The sequence below is a fragment of the Phodopus roborovskii genome, unplaced genomic scaffold, assembly GCF_943737965.1.
Source record: "Phodopus roborovskii unplaced genomic scaffold, PHOROB, whole genome shotgun sequence".
In the NCBI taxonomy this organism is placed as follows: Eukaryota; Metazoa; Chordata; class Mammalia; order Rodentia; family Cricetidae; genus Phodopus; species Phodopus roborovskii.
The window spans coordinates 36,007,759-36,021,060 of NW_026126418.1; the positions used below are offsets into that span (position 1 = coordinate 36,007,759).

Sequence of the window (13,302 nt, forward strand, 5' to 3'; positions counted from 1 at the left end):
ACACACAATTGGCGTTAAGCTTTGTTCTCATTTGTCCCACACTACCGGCAGTTTTAAACCGTGGGGAAACCTAAAAAGGCTTCTGACTGATCTCTTTAAATGTTTATGAAGGACAGAGATTCCAAACTGGTAAATCTAAAGTATTAAAACAAGAAAGGATAAAAATTAAGTCAAAACTCCAATTTGTCAGCATCTCTTGCATGCACTAATGAAGACCTTCTTCTGAAATATTGATGCCTGAAATGACCATCTCTTTGTTGGTGACGATTTACACTGTCTCCTCATGGGTGGAGATAACATTGAGGATGGGAAGCCTGGAAGTGTTGCTATTTCACCTACTTCTTTTCAAATAACTTAAACTGGAAATTTTACCTGGCTTTGATGGTTTTGCTTCTGTCTTTTCCACTCCTTCGCTTTGAAGAGAGGTTTTCACTTCTGTGGTAGGCAGGAAGGGCTTTGAAACACAGTAATTGTTAAGTGTTAAATTCTTCATACAGTATCTACTGAGTAATTCAAGAAAATTATAAAGGTCATTACCATTGAGCAAGCATTTTTCCTGGTGATCTCTACAAAGCAGAAGGAAATACAATCAATCCATGTAGATAGTGATGGGGATGAGCATTCACAAAGATGGAATGGGCAGAATTCTCATGTCTGTAGGTTATTAATTTGGTAGCTCATCAAGCAGCAATGGGTGCTTAGACACTGTCTAAAAAGCCGTAGTACCTAATTTGATCCTGCAATGTAGCTGAATATGTGAAAAAGCCTCAGTCTTCTCTCCATTGGAAATCTTTCTCCTTTGTTGCTGTACCAACCTTGGCACACAGGCATATTAAACATTAACAACTGTCCTCCTAAAACATAGTGATGCCTATCCCATATCATTCCTCTTCAGGGTTGAACTCACAAAGACTAACTGAGACAGCTTATTAGCACTTTTTACAGTCTCCCACTCAAGGATCTCAAATGATGCCTAAAGACTCATACCTTGCATGATAAAACTGTTCCCTGAGACAGGTAGCAATCCATGGTGACAAGGCTGTCCCTGGAACATGCGTGATCTTGCCCTGAGAAGCAGCTTGTCCCCTCAACCAACAAGGATTCTTTTCAGATCACTTTTCAGATTGGAACTTGGCACAGTGTCCTTCAGACACACCTTGACTATGACTTCTGAATTATGCAACCTCTTCCGTCTGCCTCAATTCTGACCCTGAAAGTGAGCTTGGTATTCCTTTATGTGCTCCTCTTCCAAATATGTACATTGACTGCATATTGACTGAATATGTCTCTGATTTTCACACTGGTTGGAAATCTTAATATTCCTGTGGGAATGGGTGCCTGAGAAGAGCTCTTTGGGGGCTGCTAGAACTTGGTTCTGAAACTGATTACAAGTAAGGACGGTGTCAGGGCAGAAGTACACTAATAGAAAATATGAATACATATTTTGTCAGTTTTAAAGTTAATAGGAAAGTAGTTGAGTTTGGTCTTGACATCTTATGATACAGCTCTCTTGATCTTCTTGTTCTTCCTTTCACTTTGCCCTTCCCCATCCCCCTGAGTCTTCCTCTGCTTGTCCCCTCCCTCCTCCTATTTGTATGCTGTCCTGCTTTCATGCCATGTGTGAGGAACACAGAGTAAATAATAATGTGCACGATTTAGAAGTGTGATTTTGTTCCCAATGAACAAAGAATACAGAAAGTGTGAATATGTCCGTGTGAACAAGTTGGTTAATAGAAAAAAAATATGATCTCCATGAAGAACTATCTATGAGTCCAAGTGAATACATCTTAATGCTGATAGTGAATATGATATCACACATACTATTCACTTACTAAATTCAGTATGTTCATTCAAATATTTCCTAGAAAATCTATTTTCTAACGATTTTAATGTGATAGTCATGAAATTTTAAAGTAATTTTCTATCTATATAATGATAAACAAACTTCAAAGAAATTAAGTAAAGACAACTTTACACAAGGTTTTTTGTATCATATAACTTTTTTCTTAAAGGATTCTGATCTCTAGACTCTTAGAAAACAAGTTAAGAGAAATGGCAATACAATTTACATTTAGTTTCAGATTTTCATATCTTTCTTCTAGTTGGGAAACCAAAGGTAATTCTCTATCAGAAGTCTCACCTGAGCATGTTTGTCTCAGTTCCTCTTCATCATGGTCGATCAGTAGTTTCCTACTGTGAGGGACCAAAAGAATGGCAAGTCAATTTACTATTTCAATGCTGACATGCACATTATACTCAGAGGAGTATTTCAGGCATTATCCATGTACTATCAGAACTTTTAAATGTATGCTACAAACATGTGGATTCTGTGTTTTATTAAGCAAATAACAAAACAAGGAAAATGAGATAGAATGGTTTTGAATCAAAAGCAAGCCAACTCCACACATAAACTAAGTTTTCTCAGCATAATGGAAAGTGTCCTGAACTCAGAAGAAATCTTACATTTATAGCCAATAGTTGCTTGTTCTTCAACATGTTATTTCTACTAGGCTTAATATCTTCCTCTAAAAATATAATGGCATAACTGCTTTTGTATATAAGGCTGATACGATTAAATAATATAAAGTATGGATGACAAATAGAAAAGCAACAAGAACATTTGTCTCTTAAGGTTAAACTGTTTTAGACTCCCAAATAATGTTCAATATGTATTCCTTGCAAGATCTTGTTGCATGAATTAAAAGACCCAGAGACAGTACCAGGGTTTAACCTGAAGATGAGGGAAGTAAAGCAGCTTCATCTCCAAATGCCCCATTGGCCCTATCTCTCTAGATGTAAAAGTGGGGGCACACTATTATCGAAAAGGCATCAGCAGCAGCTAGAAAGCATCCAACCTACAGGGATTATATGGCCTTGGCATAAAGGATTGACATGTATTGGAAGCTGATGTCCATGGAGTTCTGTGACTACAAGTGCTTTTGCTATGTATGTGTGTGTTTCCTTCAGATGATGTTGTCCATAGATCCAACATGGCTCAGCTCTGGGTGGGTATCAATATGCATTCTCAGGATTAGGATTTTACAAACTTTCTCCACCTACATGGTTTAAAAAGTTCTAACCTAAGAGATAGTAATATAGTCCTTGGATTAAATTCTTGCTTAAATCATGTGATCTCAGGTTCAATTGTCAGCATCCACCCCCAAAACACTACACACCAAAATAAAAATTTGGAGATGAATCCTGCATCCATTGCTATTTCTAATTCATTCCCAGTTTTGGTTAGTTTCTGGATGATGGGGTGAACTGTGTCACTGCCATTCCAAAACAACAAAAACTAAATATAGAAGATATTGTATTTGTAATTACTTTGCATTTCCATTTAATGTTAATTGAGTAAACGTGAACACTTACACTTTGCTTTTACTTTCAACAGCATAACGTTTAGCTGTCCATCCAAAGGCATCTTGCTTAAAGGTATCGATATCTCTTTGAAGAAGCAGCTTGATGATAAGTTCTGACCCACACCTTACAGCATACATAAGGGTGCTTCTAAAAGAGCAGAGGTAAAGCCTGGCTGTTAGGTACTTGAATAAAGTTGTTAAACACATCACTGAATGTGTTTTACCAGCCTGAAATATTGCCTGTGTATATAGAATTGACCATCTATTTACTTACAGGCATGAATATCTTGGGAGCTCAAATATTTGTCCTGTAAATTATCTTCAGTACAAATTGGGAAGAAATAAACAGGAAGCCCATTCTCCTACTATAGAATTATGTAGTAGAATTTTTAGTTCCATGTCTTTTCATTCACAAATACTGAGGCTATTTATCAAAGTAGGAGAATATTTAAGTGGAGGATTGTTTGCTTTTCCCCCAGTCTGACATAATTTGCTGTAATAAAAACAGCTGAAGATTAGAGGAGAAAAGCTTATTTTTGCATGATTAACATGCTAATAGTACTAGAAAATAAATAATTCTAATAAAAATGGTAGTAACAATGTATGTAGGAGATAACCATGTGCTAGAACTATATAGTATGTAACACATAACATGAACTGACACAACCCTGGTTTTTGAATCAGGAAATAATCTACTGCTATGTAACATTCCTAAGGTTGTACATTCAGGAAGTGTGAAGTTGGAATTAAGTTCAGTCTTGTGTGAATATTGAGATTTCTTATCACCCAAGTATGATTTTTACTCACCCAAACTTATTAAATAAAAGTAGTTTTTCATTCTTTTGACCATGCCAAGTCATAAAGTTTCAAAATAAATTCAGAGGGAAAAAATAGAGAAAGTAGTGTACCATGTAGTAGTAGAAATTAATAGTTATTGAGGGATAACCAAACAATATTTTGCAAAGAAATATAAACAGCCATCCAGCAGATTTTCAATTTTAAGGAAGCAGTACATAAGCAGAATGGGTGGCAAATACTATAGAGAATAAGTGTCATAGTGCCATCCAAAAATTAAACTTAATATCTTAAAAGCAAGCAAAATGTGAGACCTTTTAGCCAAATAAGTTACCTGATGAATGAGTTGCAATACAATTAATCAACATCGTTTTACATTATCAGGAAATATAGACCCTGTTGTATGTAGTCTTTTTGTTGTTCACAGTGAATAATTTCATTTGTACCAAACTGACGGTCTAGGTTAATGTTATTTCCATAAGTAAAAGTTAAATTCTTCATCCTATGAACTTAACATCATGGCTTGGGTGATAGTTACAGCACCAAAGTTGCCAACTTTGTTAGTACCAGAAATATTTTACCTTCCCAGAAAATCACACGTTTTTTCATTTGCCCCGTTGTTGATTAAGAACTCTGCCATCTTCTCCTTGTTTTGTTTCAGAGCAAGCAAAAGTGGTGTGATCTTGTTCTGTCAAAACAAAACCAGTGATGAATTGCAAATTGACAAATTCCTTGAACATGCTGACAATAAATGACTAGGCATTCTTCCTCAACCCATTGACTTCCATGTGTGCTCTTCCTTTTCCATGAAATCTCCCTTCCTAGAATGAGCACATATACTCATTACAAATCCACACAAAGATTTCCGGTGACATGTATCATGGTATTTTGGGGTCATATGATTGCTCCCATCTAAGCAAAAGTTTCTTGACTCTATCTTTATTTCAAAAAATACAGTAGCAAAAACTTTCTGTATTGTTGCTGGCAAACAATCTAAATTCCCCCATCTTCATTTTATTTCTACCTGCATTACAAGGAAAGATCTCTTTTCCAGGCATTCCATTCCCCAGCAAAAGGATTGCACCTGTCTGGGAGTGTGACAGGAGGAGCAGGAGGAGGAGGAAGAGGAGGAGGAAAAGGAGAAGCAGCAGCAGCAGCAGCAGCACAGGCTCTCCATCAGAGAAATCTCTTTTCATTTTCATAATTTCTACTTTTTAAACTGCCTTTTATTGCAGACATTAGCATTTAAGAATGTAGAGTTCAAGGAACACAGTGTTGAGAATTATGGTGCAGCAGGGGTTTCATGTAACTACAGAGAAACTTGTTAATTCCCTTTTACGTGTGGTACCAGAGCTTTATCAGTCACTGTAAATGGAGTTTTCCTTTGCCACAGCCACTTCCCAAATAACCACTCAGAGGCTTAATATAAATTACAAATGCTCTGCTGATACTCAGATTTGTAACTAACTGTTACACTTAACTGAACCCATATTTCTATCTATACTTTGACACATGACTCATGTCTTATTACCTCATTTTCTACACGCCCTGCTTCCTCAGGTGGCTGGCTGGCACCTCCTGACTCCACCTTCCTTTTGTCCATCATTCTCAGTTTGGCTTAACCACCTAACTTTCTGCCTGGATACCTGCCTGTCAGCTTTCGTTTTGTACTGTTTTTTGAGACAGGGTTTCTCTGTATAACAGCCCTGGCTATCCTGGAACTCACTTTGTATACCAGGCTGGGGCTTGAACTCACAGAGATCCACCTGCCTCTGCCTCCTGAATGCCGGGATTAAAGGCCCAGCTTGACTGTCATTTCTTTATTAACCAATGAGAGAACACATATTCACAGCATAAAGAAGGATTATTCCACAGCAAGTCACCTAGGAAACGGGCTTCAAGAGAACTTAGGTTGCTCTCATTATAAAATAAGAGTCTTATTTAACTATAGAGAATTTAATAGGAAGTTTCATTCTCAGTTTTGATAATTGTCTCAAGCTTGGTGCCATGGCACACACTTGGGAGGCAGAGGCAGGTGGATCTCCACGTGTTCAAGGCCAGTGTGGTCTGGATAATGAGTTCCAAAATGATGATGATGATCTCATGACTGAAGCACAGCTACTTTGGGTTTTATGGGGGTTTGTTGCAGTGACCTCTGCTTTTTGAGACAGACTTTCACTACATATCCCAGGCTAGCTTCCCACATTCATGGTTTTCCTCTGTCAGTCTTCTAAGGGTTATGATGCTAGGATCTGTGAAGCTATGCCTTGTTTATAAGCTATTTTAAATCTATTTTTATTCTGGTTTCGGTTTCATTACTACTTCAAGCTGTTTTTTTAAGTAAACACAAGTCAGGTGTAAAAAGGCAATGGTTTCATCAATAATAATTCTAAAACTGACATATACATATCTCTTCTTTTAATTTATTTACATTTTTATTATTATTTATTATTTTACATATCGATCCCAGTTCCCTCTCTCTCCCTCCCTCTCAGAGCCCTCAACCCCCCTCCCATCCCATTACCTATTATGTATACAGTATTCTGTATACATGTATGCCTGCTTTCCAGAATAGTGCACCAGATCTCATTATGAGATGTTTGTGAACCTGTGAGCCCTCATGTGATTGCTGGGAATTGAACTCAGGACTTTGGGAAGAGCAGCCAGTGTTCTTAACTGTTGAGCTATCTCTCCAGCCTACATATTTCTTTTATGATGAGGAAAGCCACTAGTTTATCTTCATTGGTACAAAAAGTTAATTCTTTTTGGAATTGCCATAAACCTTTTGGAATTAATGACCATTAACCTAATAGTATATACAGGCATTTCAATTTGAGTATGCTTTAGACTTTAAAATAACAACTTATAAATTCTAAAATTCAATCTCATTTCTAAGAGACTAACAGGGAGAAGATATAGACCATATCCTTACAAACTGTTTTGAAAGTTTAAAATCTCTATTGCTAAACACCACAAAGCAACTGTTCATGAAACACACATTTAGATCAAGTATATGACATCTGGTAGCAAGAAGGGGTCCCTAGCAAACAGGATCACTTGTGGGCCTCAGACAACAGGGACACTTTCATCACACGTGGCAGACAATAAATGAGCTCAGAGAAGTCTGGACTTGGTTACCTGAGAGCAACTTGAAGTACACAGTTTTTTAAGAACGCTCTTGGGCTGGAGAGATAGATGCTCAGTGGTTAAGAGCACCATCTGCTCTTCTAGAGGACCTGTGTCCCAGTCCCAGCACCCACATAGTGGCTGAAAGCATCCATAATTCATTTCAGGAGATCTGATAACCTCTTCTGGCCCTTGTGGGTGCTGCATGCCATACATGTTCTATATTTACATACATGCAGACAACACACACACACACAACTAATTTTTAATTAAAATAAAATTTAATAAAAAGGATCTCCTGGAATTTAACTGTGGATTCAACTATTAGAGAACACTCTTTATATTGGACTCCAATGTGTTCTTGGCCCTTTGGAGGAAAAAAAATCTTTATTGTGGGTATGACTCACATTTTGCATGCAAAAATGCAAAATTTTTTTCTAGGAACTAAAGATCCTGAAGGAAACATTGTTTTTGAACTTCCTTTTTATTTATTCTTTGGGTCTCTCACATCATGCATCTTGATCCCATTCATTTCCCTTCCCATCTGCCCATGTAAACCAACCACCACCACCATATCCCCCTCCCCACCCTGAACAAAATAAAATAAAACTTAAGAGGAAAAAAGAAAGAAAGAAAAAATTAAAACAGGAAAAATAAATCTTGTCATGGAAGCTGTAGCATGACAGAGTGAGTCATACAATGTGCTCTTTTGACCACATATCTTTACTTGCAAGTGTTCATTACAAAGAGTCAATGTTCTGGTTCACGGCCTCGGGTTTCAGATACACTGTGGATACTGAGCCCTCACTGGAACTCCTCTTGGATATCTTGTTATTGCCCTGTGTCATGGAGCTCCTGAAGCTTTGGGTCTGCAGGACCACCCCCTTCACATGCTCCAAAGATCACAGATGCATAGATGGGGTGGATATTTGGGTGGGCCATCTCATAACCCTGGTTTGGGGCCTGAGCAGATGCAAGGTTGGTCAGCCCACCAGCTCCCCTCCTCCTTGTCTTCACCAGCAAGGTGAACTCTCCAACATTGCTCCAGCTAAGGATGAGCAAGGGGCAGGCCAGTTCTCTTGCTTTCATGCCCTCAGGGTTGGCTGCCCCACACCTACACCTTCAGGTCCAACTCTACTGTTACCCAGGGCAGGAGCAGGGATCGCTCTCCCCAGTGCTTCAGCTGGTGAGGAGCAGGGACAGCTCTCCCATTCTCAGGACCTCAGAGTCAGCTCTCCCACCTGCCACAGGCTGCCAGGGGTGACGGGGAGCATCTTTCACCTGCTCACACCACCACAAGGCAGATGAGGAGCAGAGCTAGCTCTCCCATGCTCAAGTTCTCAGGGCCGGTTAACCAGCTCCCACATCCCCATCAATAGGATCAGTTCTAGTGTGCTGTTCAGGGTCTGCTTGTAAATGCTATAGCAGGTAACGGGGAGGGTCAGCTCCCTCGCCCACCACAGGTGGCAGGGACAAGGGGGGAGGGCATCTTTCCTCATCCTCACCACCACATGAAGGAAATGGTTTTAAATACTTATGCCTGGGTCTTATTAGTTATGCTGATTCTCTCTTGGCCAAAAGAGAGAAACGGACAAATATCACCTTTGCAGAAAATACCATTTCATTTGCAAGGTACAGGCAGAAGCAGCAATAGAAATTTCAAAGTATAACTGGATTATATGCAGTATGGAAATCTCCCAAGTCCCAGTAAAGCATCTTAGATCTGAGAGCAGACTTGACTTTAGGCTCTTATCCAAGTTGCGATTTCTATCAGATAAGAGTCATTTCATGGCAAATCACTTAATTTTCCCTTGCTTTTTTTTTTTTTTTTTTTTTTTTTTTTTTTTGGTATTTTGTTTGGTTGTTTATTATTTTCTGTGTAATTGCTGCCTATGCATTGACAGGGTTCTTCAGAGCCCTACCAAAGTTTACCTCTGGGCATGCTTGTTAACTACTAATGTTCTCTAATTAGGAATCATTATCACCAAACTGAAGAGCACAGAGTAAACATAAAGTGAATCATTTCTTCAAGAAAATCAAGGTTTCTTGGTATTTTCCCCTCAATTACTGAATTCCAAGGTTTGCCTGATAATGTCTCATCAACTTCCCTTTCTATGTTTCCTTCTTTGGCTTTACTACTCACAACTTGGTCACAATGACATACTTGTCTGTAGCACTCAGATACCCATTTGTTATAAAACATTTCTTCCTCATTTAAGAGAAAGTTAATATCAAAAGCATATGTTCACGTTGGGTGTCACATTTAACTAGTCAAGGAAAAGCTTCTGTCAGTTTTAAAACAAAACAAACTGAAGCTTTAGCAAATTCATTGCTTTGACAAATATTTGTCAAAAATGCATTCAAAAAAGCTGCACTGTTTAACATTTCTTTAAAAGTACCAGTTTAAGGTGGCATTTTCAATGGTTGAGTCATTTCAAAACATTTGCAGTGGAGGACTAGAGCTTTGAAAGGACAGAATACTGATTCTACATACACATCGCTGTTAAAAATCTGTGCATTTCAAATACATGAAAATTACAGGTGGGTGGTGTATACCTCATTTATTGCTTCAATGTTTGCCTTGTATTCAAGCAGCTTAGCAGCTGTTTCGACATCCCCATTGTAGACAGCATAGTGAAGAGCAGTGTTGTCACGGCAGTCCATAATATTTGGGTCAGCACCATGCTTCAGGAGAATATCAAGGCATTCCGTTTGTCTACACTGTGCAGCCTGTGGATGTGGTGGCAACACACAGATTGTTAAAGAACTCATGTTCAGCATTCCACAGGATTCAGTATTTAGTTACACTAAATGATATAGCTTCATTTTTTTAATGTAAAAATGTATTTCAAATTCTTATCATCTGAAATCGGTGGCTTTAATATACCTTAATTAGAGGTGTGGCATCTTTAATATCCTTGGGACTAATCTCGCAGCTGCTCTCCACCAGGAAGGTCACCACCTCTGGATGACCATAGACACAGGCAAAATGCAGGGCAGTCCTGAGAGTACAGAAGGGACTTTTATGAACTTTAAATTTTCTCAAGACTCACACATGCAAATATAATCAGCAGATATCATTTAAGGACTCTGTACTTTAAAATTTGATGTTCTTCTAAAGAAAAGTCATTATATTGCCTCTTATTGCAAGGAGCAGACAATTTCACTGGAGTCAATATTCCCCTAATGCGAGCTGCTTGTGTTTTAGGATATAGATTCTCCCCCCGTTGACAGCCAGGAGCCAAGGTCAAGGCATCCTGTTGGGATCCTTCTGAACAAAGTACCATATGGCATTAAGGGGCACCCAGCTTCAGGTGCCACAGTCCTGATGAGAACTAGTATGGCTCGTGGGACCTGCTCCTCTTAGGGCTCCAATGCAGAGAACACTGAGAGCAAGAGAGAGCAGTCATGGGAGAGGGGAAATCCACACATCTGCCAAGGGAGGACTGGCGAATTGTGGTGACCTGAAGGCGGGACAAAACTGAAAGGTCAAGATGAGTTTTGTTTCAAAGGTGCTAGCGAGCCATATGGTGTGGAAACACTTGTAGGAAAACCAGGACTCTTCATCAAATCATCAACACGCCTGGCTTACTAACAAGATGCTGAATAACCCTTCAGGAGTGTGTAGACTAGTGAGAGAGGAGGCGCCAAGTACAGCAAATTATGAAGTGAACATGGCACCCATAACTAAAGTAGATAAGTGACTATGAGAACACAAACCGTCTTCTCTTGTAAATTCTCTCAGTAAATAATGTACATTCCTGCACACATATGGATACAGGAGAATACACTGGCATAGTGGATATCAGCTTTTATTTAAAAGAAAGCCTTTTGGGTGGGAAGTTGACACATAATAGAGTTTTCTCTTATGTACTTTTCCGCAACACATACGACATTATGGTTTTCTCCCAATGGATACACTAAAGCTGCATTACACAATTTTGTTGAAATCCTTGAAGAGGCCAGTAAGTGCTCTGAAAGGAGAATTTTCAAGGGCAGGAAGCACTCATCTTGATTTGTTTCGCTGTTAATGAGGACCAGTTGGGTGTTACACCCCTCCCAGATGTACACCATATAAAATGGATGACAGGTGCTTCTCTTTTCTCAGCTCACACAGGAAGCTGCCCTTCTCCCCCGTTACTGTGCCTCCCTCCGAGGTACCTTTCCGCTCTCCCACGGTTCCAGCCCCTTTTACCTGTACTTCCAGTCTATTTGTTCCATGGCAAAAGCTCCCCGTTCGACAAAGCTCTTCACAGTGTCTATGTCACCCACGCTTGCAGCCTTGTGGATAGGATAATAAGGTGCATAGCTGGCGTGGTATTTGGGCGGCTGACAGCCTCTCTCGTCCTTGTTCCCAAAGCCCACGAAGATCTTATCCAGGCCATCACAGAATCCCAGGGGCGTCCTTTCCTTTTTGGGAAAGAGCATCTCCATGGTAAATGTCTGCTTCACAGGCTTCTTCCTTCCCGCAAAGCTTCTCCGGCATCCCCAGCTCAAAATAAGAGATTATGCCAAGATGGCCTCTCCCGAACCCAGAACCAAAATTTATAGTAAGCCAGCTCCTAAAGGTTAGACTATCGAAGGAAATTCAGAGCCAAGTCTTGCCACAAAGTCCCAGTAGGGACACTCCGTGGTGATCTAGTAGTTGTCAACTGCAAGACAAGGATGCAGTTGGTAACGCTCGGTCGCCAAGCAACGCTGGTAAACACAAGTAAGCGGGTGCCTAGGCTCGTGCCACGTATGAGCGCACATTCACTTTGGAGTGCTGTCCGGTGTGTTAGCAAGGAAGGTGCTCAATTTGCATGTAATCTGAGACAAAAAACAGCCACAAAGCCCACTTAGCATTCCCTCGCATGAGGCTCTGACCACCCACCCACTCCATGTAGACCTAGGAGCAGTTAAAGAAGTTTCCTTGTATTGTGTTTTCATTTCCATTTAGTTCCAGGGAATGTCTTATTTCTTTCATGGTTTCTTCCGTGACCCATTTCTCATTCAATGATGAGTTGTTTAATCTCTGTTTACATACTTGCTAGAGATTTGTTTGCTGTCAAGTTTATGTCTTATTGAAGAGCTGCAAGCAATTAACCACTGAGAAAATAATTGATTTTCCTAGGGATGAGCATTTTGATTGGTTATTGTGCTGGCTAGGCTATGACAACTTGACATAAGCTACAGTGATCTGAAAACCCAAAAACTTCAGTTAAGAAAATGCCATTGTAATATTCAGCTGTAAGGCATTTTTCTTTTCTTTTCTTTTTCTTTTCTTTTCTTTTCTTTTTTTTTTTTTTTTCTTTTTTGGTTAATGATTTGTGTGGGCTGGTGGTCTTGGGTTCTATAACAAATCACGCTGGGGAAGCAATAGGAAGACAGCCAGTAAGCAGCATCCCTCCATGGCCTCTGCATCAGCTCCTGCCTCCAGGATCCTGCCCTGCTTGAGTTTCTGTCCAACTTCCTTTGATGATGAACAGTGATATGGATGTGTAAGCTAAATAAACCCTTCCCCCCACACCCCCACCCGTGCAGTTTGCCCCTTTGTCATGGTGTTTCATCACAGCAATAGAAACCCTAAAACAGCTATCTTATTCCAAGTGGCTAGTCCTGGAAACATATACATGCAAGCAATACTGAATGAAACCAGCATGTCATAGTTATAAAACTTTCTATTTATATCTTTGTGTAACAACAATAAAGAGTTTGGAGAGGGAAACAAGGGGCAGAAGGGGGGAAGAAAGGGGAAAAAATATGTAATTGTATTTTAATTACATAAAAAATGAAAAATATATTGGTACAAACACAGTCCCTTCCTGTTACAGGGTATGACTGGAATACCCTCACCTCTACCCTGAATGCTCCAGCCTAGGAGTTGGGCTGCCTTTTCCCCAGAGGGTCTTCCCTGTACAATCCAGACATTTTGATTACCTGCCCCACTTTGTACCTTTGGCCTCCTGGTTGCTGCACCTGGTTCCCTTTCTCCCTTCCCCGCTCACTCTCCTCATATGGCCCAGGTCAGCCTGGTCAG

The 13,302-nt window shown here is 39.8% G+C and overlaps 1 protein-coding gene across 1 annotated transcript; it reads right to left on the reverse strand.

Annotated features, from left to right (window-relative positions):
* Nucleotides 1-489: 489 nt before the first annotated feature.
* On the reverse strand, nt 490-11,887 carry LOC127221882 (ankyrin repeat domain-containing protein 7-like). Its single transcript, XM_051183845.1, has 7 exons — nt 11,479-11,887; nt 10,171-10,285; nt 9,840-10,013; nt 4,739-4,845; nt 3,373-3,510; nt 2,141-2,193; nt 490-566 (listed from the first exon to the last, which is right to left on the reverse strand). The coding sequence occupies exons 1-7, from the start codon at nt 11,715-11,717 to the stop codon at nt 490-492; spliced, it is 903 nt and encodes a 300-aa protein (XP_051039802.1). The 5' UTR covers nt 11,718-11,887.
* Between the last annotated feature and the right edge of the window lie 1,415 nt (nt 11,888-13,302).

Excerpts from the sequence above, each read along its gene's own strand:
- LOC127221882 (XM_051183845.1), bottom strand. The coding sequence starts at position 11,717 with ATGGAGATGCTCTTTCCCAAAAAGGAAAGGACGCCCCTGGGATTCTGT. Across the intron at positions 3,511-4,738 it reads ACGTGTGATTTTCTGGGAAG|AAGCACCCTTATGTATGCTG; the intron begins GTAAAATATTTC and ends CTGCTCTTTTAG. Across the intron at positions 2,194-3,372 it reads GTTGAAAGTAAAAGCAAAGT|TAGGAAACTACTGATCGACC; the intron begins GTAAGTGTTCAC and ends GGTCCCTCACAG.